The 27566-nt window shown below is 40.8% G+C and overlaps 1 protein-coding gene across 1 annotated transcript; it reads left to right on the top strand.

The window, feature by feature from the left end:
• The first annotated feature begins 31 nt into the window (after nucleotides 1-31).
• Nucleotides 32-21987, top strand: SMARCA5 (SWI/SNF related, matrix associated, actin dependent regulator of chromatin, subfamily a, member 5). Its single transcript, XM_050330633.1, is given in 25 exon segments — nucleotides 32-248; nucleotides 251-348; nucleotides 2721-2795; nucleotides 5018-5184; nucleotides 5422-5522; nucleotides 6162-6262; nucleotides 8258-8437; nucleotides 8831-8986; nucleotides 9090-9221; nucleotides 9347-9415; nucleotides 9950-10059; nucleotides 10324-10550; nucleotides 12117-12238; nucleotides 12327-12479; nucleotides 13234-13370; nucleotides 14317-14461; nucleotides 14847-14966; nucleotides 15199-15309; nucleotides 15845-15958; nucleotides 16573-16695; nucleotides 17957-18089; nucleotides 18946-19064; nucleotides 19999-20211; nucleotides 20657-20767; nucleotides 21689-21987. Coding segments are annotated over 25 exon segments (3123 nt in total). The 5' UTR covers nucleotides 32-208; the 3' UTR covers nucleotides 21755-21987.
• The last annotated feature ends 5579 nt before the right edge of the window (nucleotides 21988-27566 follow it).

The following is a 27566-nucleotide window of genomic DNA, read 5'->3' as shown; positions in this document are numbered from 1 at the left end:
GCGGCGCGGCTCGCGCGCTGGTTGGCGGCTCCCGCCGGGACGGGCCGGGAAGGGCCTCGCTCCCTGCGCCGGCCGCGCTCCGGGAACCGGGATCCGCAGGCCGCCTCCGCCTCCTGCTCTTCCTACTCCTCCTCCTCCTCGTCCGCCGGGATCCCCGCTGCCCGCCCGCCCTGAGCCGCGGCGGAGCGCCGTGTCCTCGCGGTGGATCATGTCCGCCGGGCAGCCGCCGCCGCCGGACGAGCCGCCCGCGCCTCCCCGCCGCCGCCGCCCGGCGCCAGCCCCGGCGAGGCCGCGGGCACCGGGCCCCCCTGCACCGCCGGGCTGGCCGGCGGCGACATCAAGATGGAAGTGAGTCGCCTTCCCACCTCAACCCCCTCCCCGGCCGGGACCCCCCCGCTCCGCCGGCGGCAGGTGCGGCACTGCCCGGGCCGCGTGGGGCCGCGGGAGACAATGGAGGGGAGGCCGTGGGGCCGCGCCGGGCCAAGCTCCGGGCCCGCCGCCCGCCCTCCTGCCCGCCGGGAGCGCGGCCGGCATGGGTGGGTGGGTGTGCTTGAGGGGCTCCCGACCCTCCGCTCCCCGTCCCCGTCCCCGCCGCGCAGGGGTCCCGGGAGCCCTGTGCTTCCCGGGAGCCGCGTTCTTCCAGCCGCGGGGACATCGGGGAGGAGGCGCCGCGCCGGGGTCACTCCCGTTGTTTTCCAAAAGGGCCGTCGGGATCCCCACCACCGCCTCCCCCCGCGCGCACCGCCGGCCTCCCTGCAACCCTCCCCATCCTTAGCGCTTCCTGCTCCAGCGGCCAGCCAGCCCGGGTTCCAAAAAACACCGTCCTTGTCTGCTGAAGTGCTTCAAAACTTTTTTTCTTTTTTTCTTTTTTTTTTTTTGGGGGGGGGGCGGGGGTGGGAACGTGGGGTTGTCGGAGGGGGTTGTTTTGGCAACAGGTGCGCGTGTTCCAGAAATTTCAAGGGGTTTTTAAGTGATTGCCCGGAGATGCTAATTCTATCGCAGCATTGTTTCCTTAATGATAAGAGGAAACTGGTCGGTCCTGCTTTCAGCGCTGGGTGTTTTTGTACTCTCTGAGTCACGCTGGGCTGTCCAACCTACTTGATCTAAATAAATTTGCAAATGCCATGTTTTTCGGATGAACAAGTAGCCAGAGCACTGTGGGAAATAAATCCTGCTCGAACCTGCAGAAATAGGGCAATTCCGGGCTGGAGTTAAGCGTGTGGAGGATGCGAAATGCGTGCTCTGGAGGCGCCCGTGTGCGAGGGCTCTCCCTGTGCTGGCCAGGTCGGTTCCTCTTTACGTTAGGAAGGGATTTCCTTTCATTAAGTGAAGTTAAAATGAAATGCCTTATTGAGAGTCACGAACATCTGAAAGACTGCTTTTCTTGGTCTCCGGCTGAATGGCAAGTTCTCGTCATCTGTGTTGCAGATGATGAGCTCGGATGCCGTGGTGCTCCGTGATTTTCAGGTTAGGCATTTTGGGAGAAATGGGAATTTTGAACAGCAGTTCAAGGGGTCCTGTACTTGTGCTCACTGGGTGTTGGCTGAATCCAGTGAGAGATGAGTAAGAGAATTTGGTTATGACTTCAGAAGAGGTTTAGCCATAACTTCTTATGCTCGATTCTTTATATTTTGACTAGTGAATGAAACAATTGGGTTAGGAGTTTTCTGTTTCCACGTGCCTTACCTGCCAGAGGTTTGCAAGGAAATACCCGCCCACAAACATCCAGTGTTTTGTCAGCCTTTGTTTCGTATGTTTCTTACTTTTCCTGTTCCTTTGTTCTACACTGGCTACTAAAGACTGACTTGAGCTCCATTCTGACTTGGCTTAATTAAACAGATGGTTAGTAATCGTTTTGAAGGCATCCTGTTTGTTTCCTTTTCTCGCCCTTTCAGGAATTATTTTGTAAGGTGTTGTCTTAGCTTTGTTTGTTGGGGGGAAGGATCATCTCACTGCTTTTAGTTTTAACAGCAGAAGATGAAAATACATATGGGAGATGGTGTGGAAAGAGTTAACCTAATAACAGGAGAGACAAGGATAAAGCAGCCCTGATCTGAAAGAGTAATTGAAGACAGTATGTTAAGGATTTGGCAGGAAGGAGATGAAGGAGGACTGCCCCCTCCCAACCAGCTTGATTTTCTATTGTTAATGGTACCATTGGTGATAACAGTTATTTGATTTAATAAATTACATAAGGAAAAAACACAGTTTGTCTAAATTCCTACTCAGCTTTCAGGAGAAAACTGCAGTCTGTATTCTTGTAGATTTGTTCCCTTGGTACAGAATGATGAGGGATTGGGAGAATCTGGAAAAAAGGAAAAAAAAACCTTGAAATTACTCTTGCTTCAGGCCTGGAGCTGGTGCTTTCACAGTACTTTGCAGAGCCAGCTTCAGGAGGGGTTTGGCTCAGCACCCTAGAAGGGGCATGCTGAGCTCTTGGACCACAGCTGTCTCTCTCATTCATGTTGATGTGATGCTTTAATGATGGAGCTAAATCGGATTACAGAGACCCAGCTCTGTCCCTCACCCAGTGGCAGGGATCTTTGATCCATCTCCAGGTAATTTTACAGTAAATAATAGAAAGCTGATTACTATATATCCACATCAGATGGCACAGCCATCTTTTGCTGCTTTGATGTAATTTGAAACTTATTCTCCTTTACATGGGTATTTTCTCTTTTTCAGAGATCTTTTTTTTCTCTAATTCTTTTTCATCTCAGGAGTCTTTTGATGATGCAACCCTGGCAAAACAAAAAGAACTCCAGGAAACAGATCCTACATATGAAGAGAAAATGGTATGTAATATTTGGGAGTGTGTACTGCTATTCAGTACCTGTGCACTTGAGTTTTCTGTTTGTTTGAAATCTCTTAACTGGATTTATAAAATTTTGTATAATTATTAAAAAATACATAGCTTGAAACCAAAAAATATCTAGAAAAAGTTCCTTTGACCCTTCTCATTTTCAGCATACTGAAGTTATCTGTAGATCTGTCCATCCTGTAGGCAAGGGGAGGGTATAAAGAGTTGAGTATTCACTTTCTCAGTCAGACATATAAAGTTTCTCTAGGAATCTCTTTTATGAAGCTCTAGTTAAAGTCCTCAGGTTTTTGAAGATGGGTGATTCTGTGCTTTGTGGGTTAGAAAAGAGAAAATTTGCTATTTTCCTTTTTTTTTTTTAAATCATACAGTCTTGTTTAGTTTTTATAATGTAAGAGATGGAGCCATCCATTCCTCACCATCTCATCGCATTGTCTTCCTCTGTTTCTCCCTGTTTGCCTTTCTTCCTGTTTGTAATTCCAGTGTCTGTTACTTCATCTGGAATTTCTTCATAGGAAAGTGAAACTGATTCTCATGATTTGCTGCTTCCTGTGTTGTTTCTTCTTCTTGGCACTGAAAATAACCCAGTCATCTTTTGCTCATTTCTTTGTGCTACTTTCTGGCAAACTGCAGAAAGTGAACTTAGAGTCATCTCCTCTAAGTCTTGAGACAGACACAATTTCAAGAGGAATTGTATTTTACTGTCTCAACAGTCAGAAGATGCACCAGAAAAGAAAACAGGAAAAGTGTCTCTGTTGGTAGAAGGACAGATCAGGTTTGCAGAGTATAGCCCGTTCTTGTCTGTGTCCTGCCTAAAAAATGCAGATAATGTTTGTTAGTCTCTTAAAGGAACATCCTTAAGTGCAGTGAAAGCAAGTGTGAGGATGTGTGTACAGGGCCAAAACTTCTGGAAGATTCCTCACTGAAGTTTTAGAACAAGGAACTTTCTGCAGTGCAGCCTGAGCTCTTTGTTTTGGTACAGTCAGTGAAAAAAGTACTTTAAAATAAGAGTTAGCAACCTGGATAATAGTAAGATCTTATGTAGTTTAAACTGTTGCAAAGTAAACAAAAAACAAGGAAAACCTAGGAGGAATATATAGGAAAACTTAAATTTAGTGGATGTGGATTGTAGCTGTATCAGTCACACTCTAACTAAACTTATCAGTATCACTCTAACTAAAGTTAGAGTGAGTTTGAGTCCTCTGTGGTACAGACAGTTCTCTTTCCTGGTCTGTTTATTCTCTAACACTTTGTCTTCCTGTCTCTTACATAGTGCAGGGTCTGCTTGCTTTAAAGAGGAGAACACTCACAGAGCTGGCATTGCAGAAGTCTGGAACATATGTTCCTTTTTACTAAGAAAACTGACTTCCTCTAACTGCTGCAAGTTGCTAAATACCAGGTTATGTTGTGGCAGCTGGCAGAATGTCAGAGTGGTTCTGTTAACCTTGGAGCTGTTTTCCATCTTGTTTATTTGTTCAAAGTTACGATGTGGCTTTGGGAAGGTGTGTTGATTCCAAATGGAACCTGTCTCAAAGAAACTGAGCCTTTTGGATACTAATATTTTCTACTGTAATCTCTTTTGCACAGCAGACACAGCAACTCATATCAAAGGGGGCAGCCTGACAAGTTATACCTCTGCTGCTGAAACAGATGTTCTGGCTTTTAGCTCAGCTGCTGTGCTCCCACTGCCCCCTTTCATGCCAGCTCTGCTGCTTATCTGACACCCCAGTGAGGTGTGGTTTATCTTGCTGAGCAGGCAGGACACTAATGCAGTAGAAAGTAGTTATTGCCAGGTTGGTGAGATAGTGAGTTCATTGAAGAATCCTGTGCATGATAGGTGGGGGTAAATTTCTGGGAGTTGGACTATCACTTTTGATAGGATAAAGTTGTTAAGGGAACTCTGGCCTTATCTAGTGAGACTGGTGCAATCTTGGTACCAAAGTCAGATTTCATTCTTGGTGAAGGTCTGTCCTTTGATCTTGCTGGGTAGCAAAGGCAAGCCTTGACCCAAAAAAAGAATATAGAATCTGTCAGCAGCAGTTATGTTGATGTTAACCATCTTTTCTTTGGTGTTGTTGCTATGTATATAAAGAAATGTGAATCTGGATTGTTTAAAAAGTATTTGTTAGGTTTTTCTTTTGAATAAATACATACTGTCATGTCTCACAGTTGTTCCATTTAATTTTCCCTTGTCAACAGCAAACAGACAGAGCAAACAGATTTGAGTATCTGTTGAAGCAGACTGAGCTCTTTGCTCATTTCATTCAGCCTGCTGCTCAGAAAACTCCAACTTCACCTTTAAAAATGAAACCTGGACGTCCACGAATAAAGAAGGACGAGAAACAGAATTTACTGTCAGCTGGCGAGTGAGTGATGGCACACAGGCCAACTTGTACTGTAATTCAGATCTTATTGCACTTTAGAAGTGTAAGTTTAAATTGCTCAGCTTCAATCCTATTTTAGCATGTGTGGTTTTTTTTTTTTTAAACTGCCCACTTGTAAGTTGAGGGTTGTTTGAGAATTCTGGGAGTTACAAGAGTTTTGTATTGATGCTAAAGCATGAAGAAAAGCCAGAAACTTACTACTTTCTTGGACTTTTCCAGCTACCGGCATCGTAGGACGGAGCAGGAAGAAGACGAGGAGCTGTTAACGGAAAGCTCCAAGACAACCAATGTCTGCACTCGATTTGAAGAATCTCCATCATGTGTGTTTCCTGTTTTTTTGGGTTTGGGGTTTTTTTGCCACTCTTCTTTTTCTTCAAAATGTTGTTTAAAATGAACTTTGTTTTCATCCTCCCTAAGGATAATGAAATAATCTGGGGGACAGGAGGAGAAGAAGGAGGGACAAAAAATGTATTAGTGAGGGACTGTTTATTTTCAGTCAGTCTAGAAAGATGGTCTAGCGAGTCTTGTCCTTAAGAAATCCAGTTCCTATACTTCAGTTACTAGGAAAGAGTTTTTAAGTCTGTCATCTTCCCCTTTTTACGTGTGTAACCTATATTCTGATATAATTTAAAGTACCTAACAGCTTCCAGTTCATTTAATGGAATTCAGTATTAGTGTTTTAATGTTTGACTGTGTTCAGATTTGGAGGGTGGTGATAGAGTTAGAATTTCTGTGTGCTGTGGTTCTTGCAAAACACAAAGCTGTTGGAGCATCTTGCAGAAACAAAATTACCATGTTGCTGTATCCAGTTTGCAGTGCCCTTGGAATTTATTATGTGAATTTGCTACTTGTTTTTGTTCTGTAGCTTTGATAATCACTGTCAAGGAGCAGCCAACGGATGGTGACATTCTTTCATAAGTTTTTGTAGATCTTTCAGTCTATTCTTTTGTGTCTTTTAGATGTGAAATGGGGAAAGCTGCGGGATTACCAGATCCGAGGACTGAACTGGCTCATTTCTCTGTATGAAAATGGCATCAATGGCATCCTGGCAGATGAAATGGTATGGACATAGCCTGTGTTTCTAAGGACTTTAGAACACATGCAATACATGTCCATTGTTGTATGCCCAGGCCCATTTTAGTCCCTATATGGGATTTTTAATAACACAAAATGCAATATATAATTTGCCAACTCTTATTTTTCTAGTGTGTTTTAAGTCACTAATGTTAAAAGTGTCACAGGTGTCTTAATTTAAATAAACTGTGCATGCAGGTTTTGAAATGGGCATATGAAAAGGGAATCTATCAAACTTTAGAAACATGAACTTGATGGAAGGAAGTTGTTCCATAGAGTGACATACTTTTACTCTAAATTGCAGGTATTTTGTTATGGTATTTTCAGGCTGCCCTTGTGAGGAGAGAGTCATATATGAAAAGAGCAACAAATGAGAAAACACCTCCTGTTGTTAGGGCAAAACGTAGATACCATGATATGAGTGTCCTAAGTGGACTGATCTCCACAGCAAGAGCTACGGCAGTGGGAAGTTTCCTGGGAAAAATGATGCAAAGATAGATGTAGCTAGAGACCTGTGTTAAAATTTCTTATACAGCATGATCATGGACATTTCGTTCAGAACTGGCCATAGTAGCCTTTGCTTCTTATTTTTATTTTATTTTATTCCTCCCCCCTTAAAGACAAGGGGTGAATGCAGAAGAACTTGTAGTAGTTTCACAGGTAGATATGTTTTTGTCCTCTTATAAGGAGCAGAAAAAACAGAAAATCTGATTAATTTCGGTATATTGTGTTTCCCATATCTTGTAATTTCTGTGTAATAAAACATCTTCTAGATAAGTTAGACACAAATGAGTTTAAATTATTGTTTAGTAATGTGCTTCATTCTGAAATGTATCAAGGATTTTCCTCAACGTACATGCTTATGAATAGAGGAGTTGGTTGTGGTGGGTCTTTTTGTCTGAATACAGTTCTAAGTGGAGCAGGCTTGTTTTAACAAAAATAACTGGGAAGCTATTTAAGTCCTTGGATGTGTGGTATTCCAAAATCCATCTTGTGTTGAGGAGTTACAGTATTTATTATTAAATTGTTTTTTTATTCATTCTTAGGTATTAGTCCTTTTGAAGTTATTAATGCTTTTCACACAGCTTGTAAACACTTTTCCACATCTTGCACCAGGCTGTGGTTGTTTTGAAGACATACTTGAATTTTAGAACCAGAAATAACTTTTACTGATGGTTTTCAGGGTTTTTTTACATCCCATGCATTTGAGTCACAATATTTTTGAATTATTTTGCATTACAGGAGTGGTCTGGTTTTTTGAAGGTCTTCTTCAGTTTTGTTTTAGTTAAAATTATATGCTGAAGGTACAAGATTTTTGCTGAATAAAGAACCGAACACTTTAAGTACTTGTTTTGTTTGACATGTGCAGTTTTTTGTACTTGTTTGGCTTTCTTCTCACAGAAACTGATGTCATTTTTGACCTGTGAAAGCTTGCTTTTGAAAATTAATTAAGAACTTAATCACTACTATAAAATATTAATTTAATATTATAATGTAAAATATTAATAAAGTGAATTATAAATAATTAAGTATAAATAATAATGAATAATTCAATAAATTAAGAAGTCTAAGAGTTCTTAATTTATTCACTTTATTTCAAGTTTAAGAGAATACACATGTCCAATTTGAAAACTTTGACCTCTAAATAATCTAAATAACACATCAGTCTACAAAACAAAATTTTATAAAATAATGTTTTCTTACACTTCTAACTTTCTTTGAAAGATAAGGCAAAATTCTAACTTCATAATCCAAGGTTTGAAAATGTTACTGTTTTTTTTAAGTTAAACATGGGAAACCACTTTCCTAAGCAAGACTGGATGCCCTTTGTGAGTTGCACTGTCTCAAATACATCTCACTCTGTTGTTCAGGCTGCTGTGTCTTCCTGTGCTGCACTCAGAGCTCGCTCCTGGCTTTTCTTAAAGGTGTTTTCTTAGAGTTTTGTTTTTTTTTTTCTTAACACATGAATGTATTTTTCCAGGGCCTTGGGAAGACACTGCAAACAATATCTCTTCTTGGCTATATGAAACACTACAGAAATATTCCTGGACCTCACATGGTGTTAGTCCCTAAGTCCACTCTGCAGAACTGGATGAATGAATTCAAGAGATGGGTTCCAACACTTCGAGCAGTTTGCTTGATCGGGGACAAAGACCAGCGAGTAAGTTTTGATGTGGTGGTTTTTCCCATGTCATCCTATGGGAATGCAGCATGTGATCTTGCTGTCCTTTACCTTTCCTTCACAGGGAAGGGTATTACTTGGATTTGTAGTGGTTAAACAGTAAGACCTACTTACAGTCTGACCATTACAATGTTAGTAATACAAGCTTAGATTTCGCACGTGTGTTGCCCAGCTATTGCTTCACCACTTTATGTTTGTAATTCCTTGTCCAAAGATTTGCTCTCTCCTGTTGTGAAGGCAGTACACCCTGTAGACCAGCAAAACCCGATGAATCTATTCCTTTAAAATAGGAAAATTGTAACAGTGCTACTGTGTTCTTTTTTGTTTATATTTGACAAAGCCTCAGTAATTAACTGTCACCTTGTTATCTAGGCTGCCTTTGTCAGAGATGTGTTGTTGCCAGGCGAATGGGATGTGTGTGTAACATCATATGAAATGCTTATCAAAGAGAAGTCAGTATTCAAAAAATTCAACTGGAGATATCTCGTTATAGATGAAGCCCACAGGATTAAAAATGAAAAATCAAAGGTAATTTATATTTGCACTGAGAGAGAGATTTATGTGGATCATTAGGTGGTAGTGTGGTGACTAGTAATGTTTTTATATTGGCTTATGTCTCAATGTCCCTCAGTTATCAGAAATTGTGAGGGAATTCAAGACTACAAACCGGCTGCTATTAACTGGAACTCCACTTCAGAACAACTTACATGAACTCTGGGCACTTCTCAACTTCCTTTTGCCAGATGTCTTCAACTCAGCTGAAGTAAGTCTTCATTTCTGCTAATCAAAGAATGTAAGAGAATCGCTTGCGTTGTATTTTTTCACCATTGTGATGACGCTGCACCTTGTAAGGAAGACTGTTACAAACTGATGATTTTGTTGATGCAGGACTTTGATTCATGGTTTGATACAAACAATTGTCTCGGGGATCAAAAACTGGTGGAGCGCCTTCATATGGTGAGTCTTTCTGCTTTTTGTACAAGAGTTACAGTAACCCTCCTTAGATTCTAAACAATTCTCCTAATGCTTATTGGGATAGAATATTAGGATAAGATAGATTATTCCAGAAACTATGACAGACTTTAAGCATGGGTTGGCAAAGCTCAGGAGATTTTTTTCCTTAAGAAGGAAATTGTTTTGGGAAGGAGAGAAGGGTCACTGGTTCTGACTCTTGGGGTTCTGAAATGCTTACATAAAAAATACTGGCTATTGAAGAGACTATAAATGTTTCAGTGAAGGAAAATTAAATCAAGGGGAATAGAACCATCTGAAAGATGATTTTGGCCTAATCTCTAAGTCTTCCAAGGAAAGGACATGTATAGTCCCGTGTATAGCAAATAATCTGTCCATATTGGTTGCTTTTTCAGATTGTCTGACAGTAAGTCTGATATTTGAGCTTCTGTAGTGGAGAGTATCTGCACTGTGTTTTGTCTCTTGACCTGATCAGTGTTTCAGTTTCCAAAATACATTTAAGGATGCAACCTCTTTCAGGTGCTACGACCATTCCTCCTACGTCGCATTAAGGCTGATGTAGAGAAGAGCTTGCCTCCGAAGAAGGAAGTTAAAATTTATGTGGGCCTCAGCAAAATGCAACGAGAATGGTAATTGATACACATGCCTGACCGGGCTGTGGTTAAGGCTCAAGAAGGAATGTGCTGTTCGTGACTTGACGATTGTGTGGAACTTGGTTTAATGCTTCCTGGTGTACTCCCAACTTGTGTTTCCTTGTGACACTTCTGTGATGACAAAACCATGCATATCAGGGAGAGTGACCTGGTGAAATGAGGGGGAGGATGGCCTTTTGACTACTATTTAAAGAAAGACCAACTTTAGAGTTACAGAAGATTTTCCTCCCTTTGACATAGGTATACACGGATCTTGATGAAGGATATAGATATCCTGAACTCGGCTGGGAAGCTGGACAAAATGAGACTGCTGAACATCCTCATGCAGCTGCGAAAATGTTGCAATCACCCTTACCTCTTTGATGGGGCAGAACCTGGCCCACCCTACACAACAGACATGCATTTGGTCACCAACAGTGGCAAAATGGTGGTTTTGGACAAACTGCTGCCTAAGTTGAAAGAACAAGGTATGCATCCCGCTTCTGTTTTTTTGGTTTAGTGATAAAAATGACAGTCAGTGCTGCTTAGTGTTTCCATGTATCCTGAGCAAAAACCAGCACACCTTAGCCAGGATTTTTGTTAGTTGCTAATATGAATACCAGTTTATCAAGCACTGTATCTTATAGTTAATACAAAACCAGATTGTGACGTGCCTTCAGAAATAACTGGATCAGTAATAGTCCATTATGGCTTTTTGTGCTGAAGTGTTTTGATTCCCTGCTTTTTTTTTTTTTTTTGGTCTTTTTTCATCCCAGCTACATTGAGGCCACAGAAACGTCAGTTGTTCTGGGCTTTAGGTTTTCTTTCTTAACATTGTTATCTATTTGAAACATCATTGTGTGGTATTTTAACCACTCCTTTGATTTGCCATGAAGCACCATTTCAGATTCAGCGCCTTCATGTCAGGTTATAGTCAAATCCTTTTTGAAACATGGGTCTTTCTTGCTGGGTATGATTTTGAGCAGCACCTGAGGTTTTTCACTGTATTCTGTAAGGCACTCAGACGGGGGTACTCTGAGTTGTTTTACAGTTATTTGGTAGTAGGCAAAGCTCAGAAATGCATTACTGTAAAACTCACTTGCCACAGAGTTTCTGACTCAAAAATAAATTTTTAACTCTTTATTTTATTAGTATGCTTAGTGAAGTAACTTGGCTAAAGGAGTGGAGGTAAGTTTGTCAGTGGGGACACTTTGTAGAAAAATCACATCCAAACCCCAGCGTTCAGTAATATAAAGGTAACCTGTGTCTGTGTATCATCCAGGCAGCTATGGTGATATAACTGATTGTAAGACTAAAAAAAAGAGCAATTCAGTGGTTAATGTGCTTTTTTGGATCTTGGTTTCTTGCTGCTGTGAGGCTAACTGTTGACATGTTGCAGTTAATACCGTCCTGGTCTCAAATCAAATGGTCATCTTAAACAAGAGAGTTCATTATCAGCCCTTGAGTCCAAAGGACAAAAAACCAAAATCACATGAAATGAATACAGGGGGAAGTGGAAGTTTTGTAATAATCAGTGGTTTTATTTAAATCTCCCCAGTAGACTGGAAATGGATTTGTGTGTATGCATAAATTACTATACATTTATAGTAATACAGTACGTAAAGTACAACTTTTTTTTTGAAGTTGTTCTTGGCAGTTAAGTAAACTGACAAGTCTTTAAGAACAACTTAATTTATTTTTAGGGATCTCAAATCCCAAACAAACAAATAGTTCAAAATTTCATTTTTATACTTGATGTTTTTATATTTGTGCTATCATCTTACTCTGCTGTGTCTGGGAACATTTTGTTAAGGAGTGGGAAAAGGCAGCCACTAACTAGACAATGACATATCAGAGTGAGGCAGACACATCCAATGGCAAGCACAGGACCCTGCTATGACAGCTGCAGCTCTGCATTGTAGTTCAGGGTCCGAAATTGTACCTCCTTTTCTTCTTGGCACATGGAATTGCCCTCCTTCCTTTTCTGCAGAGCTGCAGAGTTTGATAAGTCTTATGTTCTGCTGAAAGCATAAGAAACCTTTTTACTCAAACAGGCTCAAGAGTTCTGATCTTCAGTCAGATGACGAGAGTCCTGGATATCTTGGAAGATTACTGTATGTGGCGAAATTATGAGTACTGCAGACTGGATGGACAAACTCCTCACAACGAACGACAGGTATTTAAAACTTCACATATTGTATTTAAGTGAAAACACTACTTGTAAAACATTGGGTTCAACTGATGTGTTCTTATCATTTATTTAGGCGTCCATTAATGCTTTCAACGATCCCGACAGCTCAAAATTTGTGTTCATGTTGAGTACGCGGGCAGGAGGTCTTGGAATCAATCTGGCTACTGCTGATGTCGTAATTCTCTATGATTCAGACTGGAATCCACAAGTAGACCTTCAAGCTATGGTAAAAATCCAGATGGGGATTTTGTTCTTGTTGTCTTTCTCATGGAACTTTCCTAGAAATGTGTATTTCCAAGATAAGTGAGTATTTTGCTATTTTAGCACAGGGAGTACTAAGACTGATTTTCACTTCCAGTGCAGCTTCCACTGTGTAAAACCCTTAGTCACATTTTGGCTGTACAATGTTTTATGCAGTAGGAAATGCTGGGGATATGCTACTCTAATTATTCCTGTTAAGCTGTAGATTCTCAAGTATTCTAGCAAAAACAGGTTCGAAAGAATGATGGAACTGGTGTCTATAAACTCAAGTGAGAGGATTCCAGCTACAGGTGTATGTTCAGAATACTGATTCTCACAGTGGTTCATGTTTTGCCAGTCAGAGGCAGTGCATCATATTTTTCTTGAAATATTCAAGGCACAGCTGAAGGATCTTGAAAAATGTAGCCTTTGGTCTGTACAGAGATGATTTCTTCAATACTTTGATTTTACAGAACGTTGCATGAGGTCAGGAGCACCCAGTCTTCTCCCCTGTGTGATTTAACAAAAAACCCCAAACACCTATTTTTTAGGTATGACACCTGGAGACAAACTCATTGTCGATGTTATTGAAAAAAACTTGCAATGTCAATAAGAATGTAATGACTTGGGTCATCATGGATGGCTGTAAAGATTTAACTAACCTGTGCTATTCTGTTTAGTAAATTAGTATGTTGCTGGAAAACAAATCCTGAATTTTTTGTTACTTTTTTTTTGCCCAGGATCGAGCGCACAGAATTGGCCAGACCAAGACTGTTCGAGTGTTCAGGTTTATTACAGACAATACAGTGGAGGAAAGAATAGTGGAACGTGCAGAGATGAAACTCCGGCTGGATTCCATAGTCATTCAGCAAGGCAAGTGTAGGAAGACTGTTTGGATCTGTGATGGGATTCTCTTTTTTTTTTTTTTTTTTCTCATTGCAAAGTATGGTGGAATCAGCTAGGAAGAGTCAGTCAGAATGTCGCTTCTGCCTCAGCTGAGCTCTGAAGAGAGAGTGCAAAGGGCTCATCCATTTGAAAATTTATTTTACTGTAGGAGTAGGTATTTCCTCACTAACTTTTTGATTACCTCTCTGATGATATATGTGTACAAGAGGATATAGTCTGATTTTTCCTTTTTTAAGTGCTCAGCTTCTCCTTTGAATTGGAGAAATGAATGCTTTTTCTTCTAACAGATGGGTTGGCTTGATTAGAATCAGGAACTTGTATTTCTGAAAAGAAAATCAGTTGACGTTTAGTCTGGAAACTGTGAAAATATGCACCATAGCAAAACTTATATCACAGAATCATTAAGGTTGGAAAAGGCCTTCCAAGGTCATCGAGTCCAACCTTTGGCCAGTCACCACTGTGCCAACTAAACCATAGCACCAAGTGCCTCATCCAGTCATTTCTTGAACACTTCCAAGGATGGTGACTCCACCACCGCTTTCAAGTTAAGCCTGTTCCAATGGTTAACCACTCTTTCTGTGAAGAAATTCTCCCTGATTTTTCCCAACCTGAACCTCCCCTGGTGCAGCTTGAGGCTGTTTCCTTTTGTCCTGTTGAAAGACCTAGTATCCAAAACTATGTATGCTGAACACAGTTAATGTATAATATAGCAAATATCTTTGAAACCTGGCTAGATTTTACTTGCTTTTTATTTTGTACCCTTTTTTAAAAATTTCTTTATTTGGAATTTCCTTTACTGAAAGAAAAGGATATAACCTGAATGCAGAAATGTAAGGGGGAGAAAAAACATGTATTGCTCCTTCCATAACAAACTTTTTAGTTAGTTGCTATCCTTGAGTGTTTTTATCTTTAGGAAGATTGGTAGATCAAAACCTGAATAAACTTGGAAAGGATGAAATGCTGCAAATGATTAGACATGGAGCGACACATGTGTTTGCCTCAAAGGACAGTGAGATTACAGATGAAGATATTGATCACATTTTGGAAAGAGGTGCAAAGAAGGTGAGAAAGTTTGAAAAGGGGAAGGCCACCTGTAGATTTAAATGTGATGGGAAGATAGCGTATCCCTGGATGATCACTTGGTTCTAAGCTGGAGAGAAAAGGGGTTTTGCTATGGAGGGTTTTCATGCTGGTCAGTCATGTTTGTTTTCTCTGATGTTGTCAATAAGATGTTTTATGATCAAGTGCCTTCCAGAATGGCTGCTCTTCTTTCTGGCAATGGGATGTTTTAAAATGAAGTACCTTTCAGAGTGGCTCCTTTCTGGGAATGAGGTGTTTAATAATGACGTGCCTTCCAAAATGCCTCCCGTTGTGTCTGGGAATGAGATGTTAAATAATGAAGTACCATCCAAATGGCTACTGTTCTTTTCTGTGTCCCCCGTCCAAGACTGCGGAAATGAACGAAAAACTTTCAAAGATGGGTGAAAGCTCCCTTAGGAATTTTACTATGGATACTGAATCTAGCGTGTATAATTTTGAAGGGGAAGACTACAGAGAAAAACAGAAGGTAATGTTTTAAGTTTCTTTCGGAGGAATGCACTAAATTGCATGTTTTAATCGTACTTGTTTAAGAGGTGTTGGGTAAAATACGGTGTCGTCTGTGATAGTAGATTAAATTAAAACATTTCTAACACAATGAAGTAGATGTAGATATAATTTTATATAAAACTTGTAGCTGGTCTGAATATTTTGCAGGACTTAGTATTCTTTTTTGGGGTGGTGGGTTTTGTTTTTTACAGTTGGCATTTACAGAGTGGATTGAACCGCCTAAAAGAGAAAGAAAAGCCAATTATGCTGTGGATGCTTATTTCAGAGAGGCTCTTCGAGTCAGTGAACCAAAAGCACCCAAGGTGAGTTGAATAATTAAAAAAAGTAAATTGTTGAAATATGCCCGGTAAATGGTTCAAGCTGTAAGCGACACATTGTTCTTTTTTCATAAAAACTGCACTATTCACTTTTGTAAATTGTGGAGACAGTTTAAACATAGAAAAAATCCAAAGGACTTGAGACAAACTTCTGTGAGAAAAAAGTAAAAGCAGGATGAAACTTGAAGAATGTTAGGAGAGTAAGCAGCTCTGAATTTTCCTTACCTCTGAAAGATTTCCTTAATGCTGCTTCAGACACCCTTTGTTCAAGGGGATGCATGTGTGACTTTCCCCAGCCACCTCCTTCTCCCAAAAGACCCCTCCTCCCTTTCTCTCACAGGTGTTTTAGAATTCTTTGTGGTTGTAGTTGTCTCTTGCATGGCCTTTTTTAATTTAAGGCGGTGCATTTTTTGCAACAATAAAAGGTTTTTTGTGTTTTTGCTCATAAACTGAAATCAGTTCTTACAAGCAAGCAGGTTCTGGATGTGAAAGGGAGTCAAATACAAACTTTGTATTTCAGGCACCACGGCCTCCAAAACAACCAAATGTACAGGACTTCCAATTCTTTCCTCCTCGCCTGTTTGAACTGTTGGAAAAAGAGATTCTCTACTACAGGAAAACAATTGGTTACAAGGTAATGGAAGAGTTTCCTTGGTTAGAGGGATAGAGCACCTCTCTTAGCAGTTGAGGTTGGTCAGCCTGGAGAAGAGAAGGCTCCAGGGACACCTGATTGCAGCCTCCTAAAGGAGGCCTACAGGAAAGGGACTTGGTACAAGGGCATGTAGTGACAGGACAAGGGGGGAATGGCTTTGAACTGAAGGAGGGTAGGGTTAGATTGGATCTTGGAAAGAAATTGTTCACTGTGACAGTGGTTGAGACACTGGCACAGGTTGCCCAGAGAAGCTGTGGATGCCCCATCCTTGGAAGTGTTCAAGGCCAGGTTGGATGGAGCTTTGAGCAACCTAGTCTAAGTGGAAGGTCTCCCTGCCCATGGCAGGGGGTTGGAGTGAGATGACCTTTAGGGTCCAGTCCCTTCCAACACAGACCATTTTATGTGATTCTCTGAATTCACACCTAAGAGTTTACTGCAACAATAGAATATGTACCTGTTCTGCCTTCCACAACAATTTAAATGAAATAAAATAGTGTTGAGCTGAAGAAATTATTAGCTTTTATTAACAGAAAAGTGACAATTGTCAATTATCTGTGAAAAATCAAACAAATTTTACAAGATGCAAAACCTTTCAGGTACCTCGTAATCCCGATCTCCCAAATTCAGCCCAAGCACAAAAGGAAGAGCAGCTTAAGATTGATGAGGCTGAACCTCTTAACGATGAAGAACTTGAAGAAAAAGAGAAGCTTCTAACCCAGGTATCGTTGGGTCTTCAATGAGACCAAAATCAGCTGAAGCTTTTTCTGTGTTTTACAATGTTATGGCAACGTTTCTTGGTCACTGATTCACACATGCTGCAGTTAACACAACTGCAGATTTTGTCTCTGACGGAGAAGAGTTTTGGCATTAGGTTTGTTGTGGGCCTGGATACCTTTGAAGGTGCACCAAATTAGTGTACTTGTACTCCTGAATCAGAGGCTGGCTTCCCAAACTGGCATTGGCTGTAGACTGTGACATATTTCCTTGGCTGTGGGTTCTTGCAGACTCACTGCAGAGCTGGATGTGCTGTGTTCCACATTATTTAATGCAAATCTTCTGCCATAGTTTCATTTCTATGTAGAAGTGAATCCCAGAGAATGAATGAATGCAGTTTTCCTAAACTACATCTGGTAGTGGGTAGTGCCCCTCGCTAAAAGAGGGTATGAGCTGAATAGGGGTATAATTAGGAAGCATGTACATTAAAGTAATTTAAAACAGGTTAATGCCTGATATGCCTTATTTGGGTGTTGTATTTTCACGTTGTATTTTGGCAGGGGATCAGAGTTACAGGACAAGATCTCTTGCTTGAGTAGTAATGTTGCTGGAACAGCTCACTCTTGCCAGCAGACTCACAGAACCAGCAGACTCAGAGAGGTCAGGAATCAGTACAGTGCAGTAAGCTGGGGCTAAATCACAACAAGGCTGACAGAACTTATTTCTTCCAATGATTTGTCAAAGTTATTGGTAATATGAAATAAGCCTATTTTAGCAGCTGATAACTTCAGCATTGCTACTTCTGTCCCTACTTAGTATCATCACAAGACAGCTTTGGACCTTCTGAGGGAGAGTGACCAGGTAGAATGGCTGATGGTGTCTGTGAGGCAACTTGGTGGGCCTTTTTGATAAAACCGCTGCAGTCACCACTTGCTTCACTTGAGCAATTTTTCCTCCAAGAACGTGATCCCCTGTCCCCTTGCAGAGATTATTAGGAGGAGGGATTAATTTATGAGCTGAAAACTTACCTGAAACCTATGGGTAACTAGAGAACCAGTATTAATCATTATGCAACATTTAAATAGACTACAGAGACTGGAGTATAAAAACAGTTTTCCTACTAAATTAAACTGCAGAGAAAGAACAGGTTTAACAGTGTTGGAATGATGGAGGTGTTACCGTTGGTTTAAAGAAACCTTATTGAAGCGAATTTGGAGACGGACAAATCCTGAACCTCTGTGCAATGTTTCCTTGATTGCTATACAGGGCTTCACTAACTGGAATAAGAGAGATTTCAACCAGTTCATCAAAGCCAATGAGAAGTGGGGCCGTGATGACATTGAAAATATAGCACGAGAAGTAGAAGGAAAAACCCCAGAGGAAGTCATTGAATATTCAGGTAACTCAGTTCTGTAGTCAGCTCTTTGATTCCATATCTAACACTGCTTGCCTCCTTTGAACAGCTTGTGAACGTGTTAACATCTTACTTCTGGGAATTACTTACATGGCTCTTTAGGATTTTCAGGGTAGAATTGTACTGATGGATTTCAGATCTGCCCATCTGGATTTTACCATCTCTAGCCCCTGCATAATTAAGGCCGTACTAAACTGCACATGTAAACTATTGCTGATCCACTTCACTATATCCTAAATCTAACTGCGTAGTGCTGTCTTCAGTTCTTGAGAGTTTTTGCAAAAGGAAATGCTGAGTAGCAGTGCTTAGCTGGAGAGATTACACTTTGCCACCTGTTCCCTAACTAGTAGTTAACCTTTATCCCCTCCTCAGGAGTGGGACACAGTAAACACATTATGAATGAACATACAATGACCATTGGGTTCTGTAACCTGAGGCCTTGTTTATTTAAACACCTAATTGTCTTTTAGGCACTTGCTTGTCTTTGGCCATTCAGTTGCCCTCCCTCTTCCCTCTGTACAACTGTGTTGCTGTTGTATCAGTTTCTATTTGAAGCAGCTTTTTTTCTCTTGATAAGGAGACTGTCTCACAAAAACCTTTCTGGCCAAATCACACCTCTTTTAAACTGAGGACTCCTATATCTAACCCTTGAAAAGCAGCATTTGAAATACTGCAATACATGATAGGAGGAAGCAGAGGTTTCTTATTGGGGAAGGGCCACTGTTGCTATACAACAGTGAGCTCTGGTAAAAGGAAGTAACAGCTAACATATTTTTTTAAGGTGAAATCTCTTAACTTTTAATATGCATGATAAGAAACTAGTGAATTGTTCTTTTCTTAGCTGTGTTCTGGGAAAGATGCAACGAACTCCAAGACATAGAAAAGATCATGGCTCAGATTGAAAGAGGAGAAGCCAGAATTCAGAGACGGATCAGCATAAAAAAGGCACTCGACACAAAGGTGAGTTGGCTTGTTTCTTGCTTGTTTTATTTGCTGGTGCCAGTGAGGAGAAAAACAGGACTCTGTCTGAACCACTGCTACTGATGCATGAAGACAACATGCTGGGCATGACATTTGCCTCTTGTGCATAATCCTCAGCATTTGTTTCCTGTAGCTTTTCCATCCCACAGCAGTGTTGTCCTGGCAGACAGATGTGATGACAGCTTTAGATAGGACCTAACCTGTTGTTTGTAACAGTAATCTGTATCACAGGACACAGTTCATAGTGCTGGATAACAAGCTCCTGGTAACTACATGCTTTTGGAAGTAGGAGGATTTCTTTTGGACCCATGTAACTGAGAATGCAAGATATATATGTATATATACACAGATGTTTAGAGCAGTTAGAAGAGAAGACTTACCAAGCACAGGATGCTTCCATTCTGGTCAGTGTTTCACCAGCCAGGGTTTGGTAGTGAACAGATTTGTAGTAAATTAAGACAGTTTATCAGAGTTTTCTCTCCAGGTTTGAATTAATTCTCTTCTAGGGAAGAACAAGTGTCAGATTCAGTTAGCCCTGATGCAGCTGAACCGTGTGCTGGTCTCATGTGCCTTTTCAGTCTGAGTTCTTGAGGATTTGTGTTAGAAAGGATCATTGCCATTTCAATACTGACAGATCTTGACTGTTTTCAAATGTAGTGATAGGTCTGGAGTCTGCCATTAATTGGAAGATCACAAGGCTGTCTGTTGTCTAAACCAGAATTTGCCAGTTTAGCTAGCTTTGATAAATGCACTGTCCTGAACCTAGAGTCCTTTACTTGTGGTGACTTAGCACCAGAGATCATAAAAGATCCAGTTTTCTGTCTTCATGTCATGTATTGCTTTCATACAAAAGACTTCCATGCTAATTTTGACCTTTTTCTTAGCTTTATATGGTCTTATTTGTTTTGTTCAGATTGGGAGATATAAAGCCCCTTTCCACCAACTAAGAATATCATATGGTACTAATAAAGGGAAGAATTACACTGAAGAGGAAGATCGCTTTCTGATCTGTATGCTTCACAAACTAGGATTTGATAAGGAAAATGTCTATGATGAATTAAGACAATGTATCCGAAACTCGCCGCAATTCAGATTTGACTGGTTTCTCAAGTCCAGAACTGCAATGGTATATATATATTAATCTTTTTTGTTCATGAATGCCTATGACAAAATGGTTGTACCCCAGGCTAATTAAATAGCTTCTGAAATACTGAGGTATGTGCATGCCAACAAGACGTTACCTTTCTCGAACTTTGCAACAATTGTCACGGGTGGCAAAGGCAGATAAACTAAAAAGTCATACGGGAGGAGAAATTCAGACTTCTAAGGTGCTGTTTTCCAAAATCAACATGAATTTGAGTTAAATACAAAAGTGTCTTAAAAAGCAAACATCTGTGATCAAATCCACTCCTGAAGCCAGACAGTAAGTATCCAAAAACACTTAATTCCTTTGTTATTCCGACGAGATACAGCAAAACACTTACCTCCTCGCCGGCATTTCTAATATTCTAATACAATTTTTACATTGAGTGGCTGCCTGAGATACTGATTGTATATGTTGTGTAATGCAGGAGCTGCAAAGGAGATGCAATACTTTAATCACTCTCATTGAAAGAGAAAACATGGAACTGGAAGAAAAGGAAAAGGCAGAAAAGAAGAAACGTGGACCAAAACCATCTTCGGTAAGATTTAAAAGGCACTTCTGTGGAAAAGCTCACTTGAAGACAGAGTGCTTTTCCAATTGTCTAGGACAAGTGATACCTAAAGTTATTTGAAAGCAACAACAGATACTTAGAGGGCAGAGTTAAAAGCTGCTGGAAGTTGAAGTTCATGCTGGTGTTCAGCTGGTACAGTTGAGGATGTCAAATAAGGGGAAAGTAAGTTTAGGTTCTAAATTGTAGCTTACATGCTTTGGAGGAGATAAACTGGTTATGTTTTGGATCACTGTGTTGGTGCACAGTGTAGGTTTACTCTGGTAAATACATCAGAGATGTATCTGGCCTTTTGTTTTATATAATTATTAAATCATCTACAGATCTGTTTACAAATGGGCTTCTAGAGACACTTCTGGGAAAACAGCACATATGCTTGACAACCCTCTTCTGACTAAATTCATAGTATTGCTAAATATGCATGACTATTTTGCAAAGGAAACACCAGCTTTACCCATTTTCTTACATGGATTTGCTGTTCAGTTTATTGTTGCCTAGAGCTGTTGTATCAACAACTTAGAAGCACAAATTACTTGGCAGATGTGCAAAAATGAGTAAAGTTAGTAATGGTGGATTATTAAGTTTCTTAGACTTGTTCACAGAACATTTAAATGGATATTTAGAAAAATACCTTTTCAAAAATGGGAAGCTTTAAAACATCCTTATTTGCTTCTATACACTCTTTACCTCTATGAAATCATACTCCTAAAGAATTGAGGGAATATAAACAACAGCAAAGATATGCATATTTACCATATTATACATTTGCAGTTTATCACATTTTAAAGCTGACAGGGTCTAAATCATCTCCATCTGCTTTGTTTTGGAACACATTGCTTGCTTACAACCTTTTTGCATCACAATAACTTATTAAAAAACCATACCTTGCAGGCACAGAAGCGCAAAATGGACGGTACTCCTGATGGTCGTGGAAGAAAAAAGAAGCTAAAGCTGTGAATGCAGAATTTTTTTAATCTCTAAATTTAAGAAGTAGTTCTTTAATTTACGGGTCTTCATAAGATGTACTGTATAATGCTTAACTATTTTAAAGAACATTGGGTTCATCTGTTTATTGAACTAGAACATAGTACTTCTTAATTGTAGTTTCACTTTTCTAAATGCAACAGCTGTGCTGAATTTTTTTTACCATTAACACTTGAAGTAATAAATTGTCTTCATTTATTAATAAGGTTTCATGTGACCTTTTTTTTTTTTTATGTTTCCACTTGAATACCTATTTATTTAGTCACTCCTCCAGTTTGTTTCCTCTTAGAGTGCTGTGAACACTTTGTACATCATGATCAGCAGAACTACTTTGTGGTGGTTTCTTCTTACAAACCACCACCAGTCAATCTCCATCTGTGCTCGCAGTCTTTGCTCAGTTTTGGCCTGCTTAAAAACACATATCTAAAGGCAGCAGTGTTTTCGTGTAAACAGAGGAAAATAATGTAAACAGAGGAAAATAATGAAAAATCAGCTTTGCTGACAATTCCCAGATGTAGATTTCCTCTGCAGCAGTTTGGTTCTTACTGGTATAGGACCTGAGTTTGCATTTGCCACTGACTCGTTTGCAGCCTCCAGCTGAGAACCTGCTGAGTAACCACACTTTGTTCTTGAAAAAGTCACCGTGTCAGGTGCAGCAGGGTTGACAGCCAGTCCACAGCACTTCATAAGTAAGCTGAATTTTCCTGGTAGCCCTAGAAGAAATCAGTTTAACTTGCTTACATTTTGGCATACCCTAAACAAAAATGCTGCAGCTTTAAAAGCATCCCTTTTCACAAAAAAAACAAACCAAGCCATGATCATTTAAGCTAGTGGGAATAAAAACCTGTAGAGGAAGCAGAAGGGGAAGATTAATTAAATAGTTAAGCATCACTTCATTTGTGCTAACAATTCTCAAGTGCCCACATGCAGAAAGTGAAAGGAACTAAACCTGCCTATTTAGAGAAAATCCATTTTCTTTTTGAAAAAAGTAAGAAACTAAGCAAAGTACTTTGCTCTGGACAATTGAGGTGTTTCCTCAGTGTCACCTGGCAAAAAAGCTGCCTTTTTCTAAGTGTTTGCCTGTATTTTGATGCTATAATCAAGCAAACAAGTAGGTGATTATTGTACAGTAGGGGAAAGAGGGCGTTACCATTGTTCTGAAGTGCTGGAGTCTGTTTAAGGATGTTTGAAAGCACTTCAAGCACTGACATTTTTCTAGTGTGGCTTTACAATGCAGTCTAATTCTCACTGGTGACATGCCATGCTCTCCTTGCAGGTACCTGCAATTACAATTACAGCCTTACCTGTGTGTCTTCTGTCCGTATGGCTGAGGTCTTCATTATAAATTTGAGACAAAACTGTTGGTATTGCCTCTTTAAAAGAACATTAGCATCTACTACTTACCTTCCGTTTAATACTACTACCTTCCTTTTTCCCCAGCAAAAATTACTTAAAAGGCAACACCAACAACTGCCCCACCAAGCCCAGTTACAATATTGTACATGTGATCAAAACCAACATCCTTCCAAGCACCAACCTTCCACAGTGGATATAAGGCATGTTTACATCTGCACATTTAAAACATTAAAAAAAAGGGGTTTAAAAAAGAAATAAAGCATCAACTCCACAGAGTACTAGTTTGAATTCTATGAATAAGTCACTCTCAAATGAACCTGGTACACCAACCCTGTCACCAACCAGTCTGTCCGCAGGTTGGTCACGGCGGTCAAGTGCAATGTGCTGGATACTCCTGCCCCTGTTGTTACCTGCTCCAGTGTCTTGTGTGAGGATTGGGGCATCTGCGTTGGCTCATCTCCTGTGTTTCCCAGCTGTGGGGCAACCTCCTCCCTTGGCAGAGGTCAGGGCGTGGTGGTAGTCGAGATTTCTCTTGCCACTGTGTGCATTTCCCTTTGATCAGACCATGTAGTGTGAGTGTACCATTCTCAGCCAGCATACATACTAAAAATGCATATTATATTTTCATTTTCATACTCTAGGCTGTGATTGAAAAGCTGGCAATTACAGTGTCAGAAAACAAAGCATAACTCAACCATGATCGAGTGTGCTTTAAAAACTATCTGCACTTCTGCAAATAGTTCTCTGATACTTGTTAGGAGGAAAAAAAATCTCACCTCTAAGCACCAAAGATTATTTTTTGTCACGAAAAATATTACTTAAAATCACTAAGGGTTAAACAGCGACAATAAATCAGTTTCCCAACTGTCATTTTCACTCAGCACATACGTAAATCATCAAAGAACACACACATACACGAATCAGAGAATGGTTTGGGTTGGAAGAGGCTTTAAAGAATATGTACCACCAATGCCCCCACCCTGGTCACGGTTGCCGCTCAATAGATTAGGTTGCCTTGAACACTTCCAGCAAAGGGGCTTTAAAATAAAGAATTCCTTCCTAATATCTAATCCAAACCTGCCCTCTTTCAGTTCAAAACCATTGCCCCTTGTCCTGACACACACTGCTCGTATAAAAAGTCCCCCTCCCTCCTTTTTATAAGCCCCGTTAAGGTACGGGAAGGTTGCAATGACGTCTCCCTGCTCCAGGCTGCACAGCCCCAGCTCCCCCAGCTTGTCTGCAGGGGAGAGGCACTCCGGTCCTCTGAACATCTTCGCGGCCTCCTCTGGACTTGCTGCCCATGTCCTTCTTGTGCTGCGGATCCCAGATCTGGACACAGTGCTCCAGCTGGGGTCTCACCAGAGCTGAACACGGGACCAGAACCGCCTCACTCGACCTGCTCACCGCACCTCTTTTGATGCAGCCCAGGCTGCGGCTGAGGGTTTCTGCCCGAGCACGGAACGGGAAAAACCCGGACTGGATTTTTCCTAGAGTATGGAATGGGGGAAAACCCGGATTGGATTTTTCCAGGAGTACGGAATAGGGGAAAACCCGGACTCCATTTCAAATAAATAAAAAAAAAAAAAAAAGAAAGTTTGAACTTGATGATCTCAGAGGTCCTTTCCAACCTGGCTGACTCTATGATTCTATGAATATTAGACCACAGAATATCTTAAATGCAATAGCAACACACAAAAGAAAAAGCACTAAACTGTTAGTAACTGCAGCATTAGCCTGACCCTATCCAGTACAATGCCTAGATTTCCTATGAAACAAACCTGAGAGCAAACTTTTGATGAAAAGGGTGAGCAAAGGGATTCAACTATGAGGCCCAGCTGGCCCTCTGAATGATGTAAGGCAAGAGACAACTCTAGTGTCGCACGAGATTCACTGTCCTATAGGCTAGGGAAGCAGCATCCCAGATTGCCAGGTACAGCCTGTTACCAACATGAGTAGTGATGATGCACTGCAGCTCCTGATATTCCCAGGCTGAACACCAGCAGAGTTAAGAGACACAAGGAAAATAGCACCCCAGTTTTCCCAAGTTTTTAAGGATGAAGGGAAAGTACACTGAACAGATGCTGTCAGGAAACGGGTTGTGAAGATACCTCTTGTTTATGGTACACTGAAGGTTTAAATATAAAATGTTGTCTTTTTTTCCCCCTGTGGCTCACAGAGTTTAACGTGTTTTAGGATGTTGTCAGAACTGTAAGATTCACTCTTTGGTTAGCTTACACCTGGACGTGCAAGGAGGGAATGGAAGCAAGGGCTGCAGAGACCCTAAAAGGATGGGAAAGGAGCTGCCCTGACAAAAACACAGTTCATGGACCATGAGGAATTTGGTGGCCTTACAACATGGTACCACCTTTACTGAGAACTGCTACGTGAGGGAAGATAAGGGGCAAGTCCTCAATATCCCTGCCCACTGCTATTGTTGAAATTGCTTTCTTGAGCTCTGAAACTGTAAAGGTAAGATACAGGAAACAGTTGGATAATGAATTTTTATGAAGTGGATTTTCAAGAGTACCTTTCTGCAAAAATTGCTGCTGGTGACTTAAAGTTCTCAAAACAACCACTCCAGAAGCATGTTTTGTGTTTTCTGGTCTAGCAATAGCTATCACAACTATAAACACAGACTCCATAAGTCACCTAGATACGAGACGTGGCATGTCCAAATCTGCAACATATTGCTGTCTGAATGTAATGAGAAATAAATTCTATATTTCTAATGGGTCTGCGTGTCATTTATACTGTTCTCTAAATGTACATAATTAAAACAGTTATACTTCCTGAGAACTTTACATTGGAGTCATGGAAACTTCAGTCGCTGACATAAAGGACTAGTTGTAGTTGAGCTCTTACCTGACTTCTAACTTGACCTTTTTTTCCTATTTTCCCTCTCCTTGGACTCTAAGGAGCATATGGCATGGTGTTTATCCAGATGAAGCCATACCATGGAGACTCAACTACTGAATCTATAATTAACTGGAAAACTATTAGCTTGTAAATTTTTAAGAGTTCATTTGTAAGTAGTTTTTACCTGTGGCAAAGAGAATTTAAATGTAATGCTGGAAAAAAGTATTACTGTTCTACAAGTCAGAATTTAAAAATGTTAAAAATAGTTTCCAAAGAAAGGGCTTCCTGATCTGATTTTCATTATCTCTCAGTCCATACACCTGCACAAGGACAAATATATTTATTCATTTAATATTGTATTTACATGCAGCATATCTTTGTCTTGGAAATCTGGTTGTGAAGCCTGTTGGAGGTATGTGGAGAGAAGGTATGGGAGAAAACACTGGGGAAGACGTTTTCAGAGAAGTGTTTTCAGGTTTAGAATGGCAGGCCTTTAAAAAGGGAATTGTTTATATTAAAAGGGTTCCAGTGGTACGACAAGTAAGACACAGCAAACCTAGCTCAACTGGGAACTGAGTTACGTTATTACTATTAAGATGAATTGGTCCTGCAAGCTTTGGGCTAATGAAGGTGTTTGTCATAATTTATGGATACTCATCTAAATCATCAATAAAGATGTTAAACAGGACTGGGCCCAGCACTGATCCCTGGGGACACCACTGGTGACCGGCTGCCAGCTGGAGGCAGCCCCGTTCACCAGCACTCTCTGTGCCTGGCCCTCCAGCCAGTTCCTAACCCAGCACAGAGTGTCCCAGTCCAAGCCGTGGGTTGCCAGCTTTTCCAGGCGTATATTATGGGACACAGTGTCAAAGGCTGTACTGAAGTCCAGACAGACCACATCCACAGCCTTCCCCTCATCTACCAGATGGGTCACCTGATCATAAAAGCAGATCAGGTTGGTCAGACAGGACCTGCCCCTCCTAAACCCGTGCTGGCTGGGTCTGATCCCTCGTCCATCCTGTAGGTGCCGTGTGATTGCACTCAGGATGATCTGCTGCATAACCTTGCCAGGCACTGAGGTCAGGCCTGGATTTTCCCAAGTCCTCCTTCCGGTTCTTTTTGTGGATTGGTTTGACATTCAACAACTTCCAATCATCTGAGACCTCCCCAGAGAGCCAGGACTGTTGGTAAATGATGGAGAGCGGCTTGGCGAGCTCTTTGGCCAGCTCCCTCATCACTCTTGGGTGGATCCCATGTGGTCCAATAGACTTGTGAGGATCCAAGTGGCTCAGCAGGTCACTAACTGTTTCCTCCTTGATTACAGGGGGCTATTCAGCTTCTTATCCCTGTCTACAAGCTCCAGAAGCCAGCTGTTCTCAGGACAACCTGTCTTACTGTCGAAAACTGAGGTAAAGAAAGTGTTAAATACCTCAGCCTTGTCCTCATCTTTGATAACTATGCTCACACACATGTCCAATAAAGAACGGAGGTTTTCCTTCCCCCTCCTTTTGCTGTTATGTATCTATAGAAAGATTTTTTGTTATCCTTAACACAAGTGGCAAGATTGAGTTCA

The sequence above is a fragment of the Myiozetetes cayanensis genome, unplaced genomic scaffold (genome assembly GCF_022539395.1).
Source record: "Myiozetetes cayanensis isolate MyiCay16 unplaced genomic scaffold, myiCay2020 scf42, whole genome shotgun sequence".
Lineage (NCBI taxonomy): Eukaryota > Metazoa > Chordata > Aves > Passeriformes > Tyrannidae > Myiozetetes > Myiozetetes cayanensis.
This window is presented reverse-complemented; position numbering and strand designations above follow the sequence as displayed.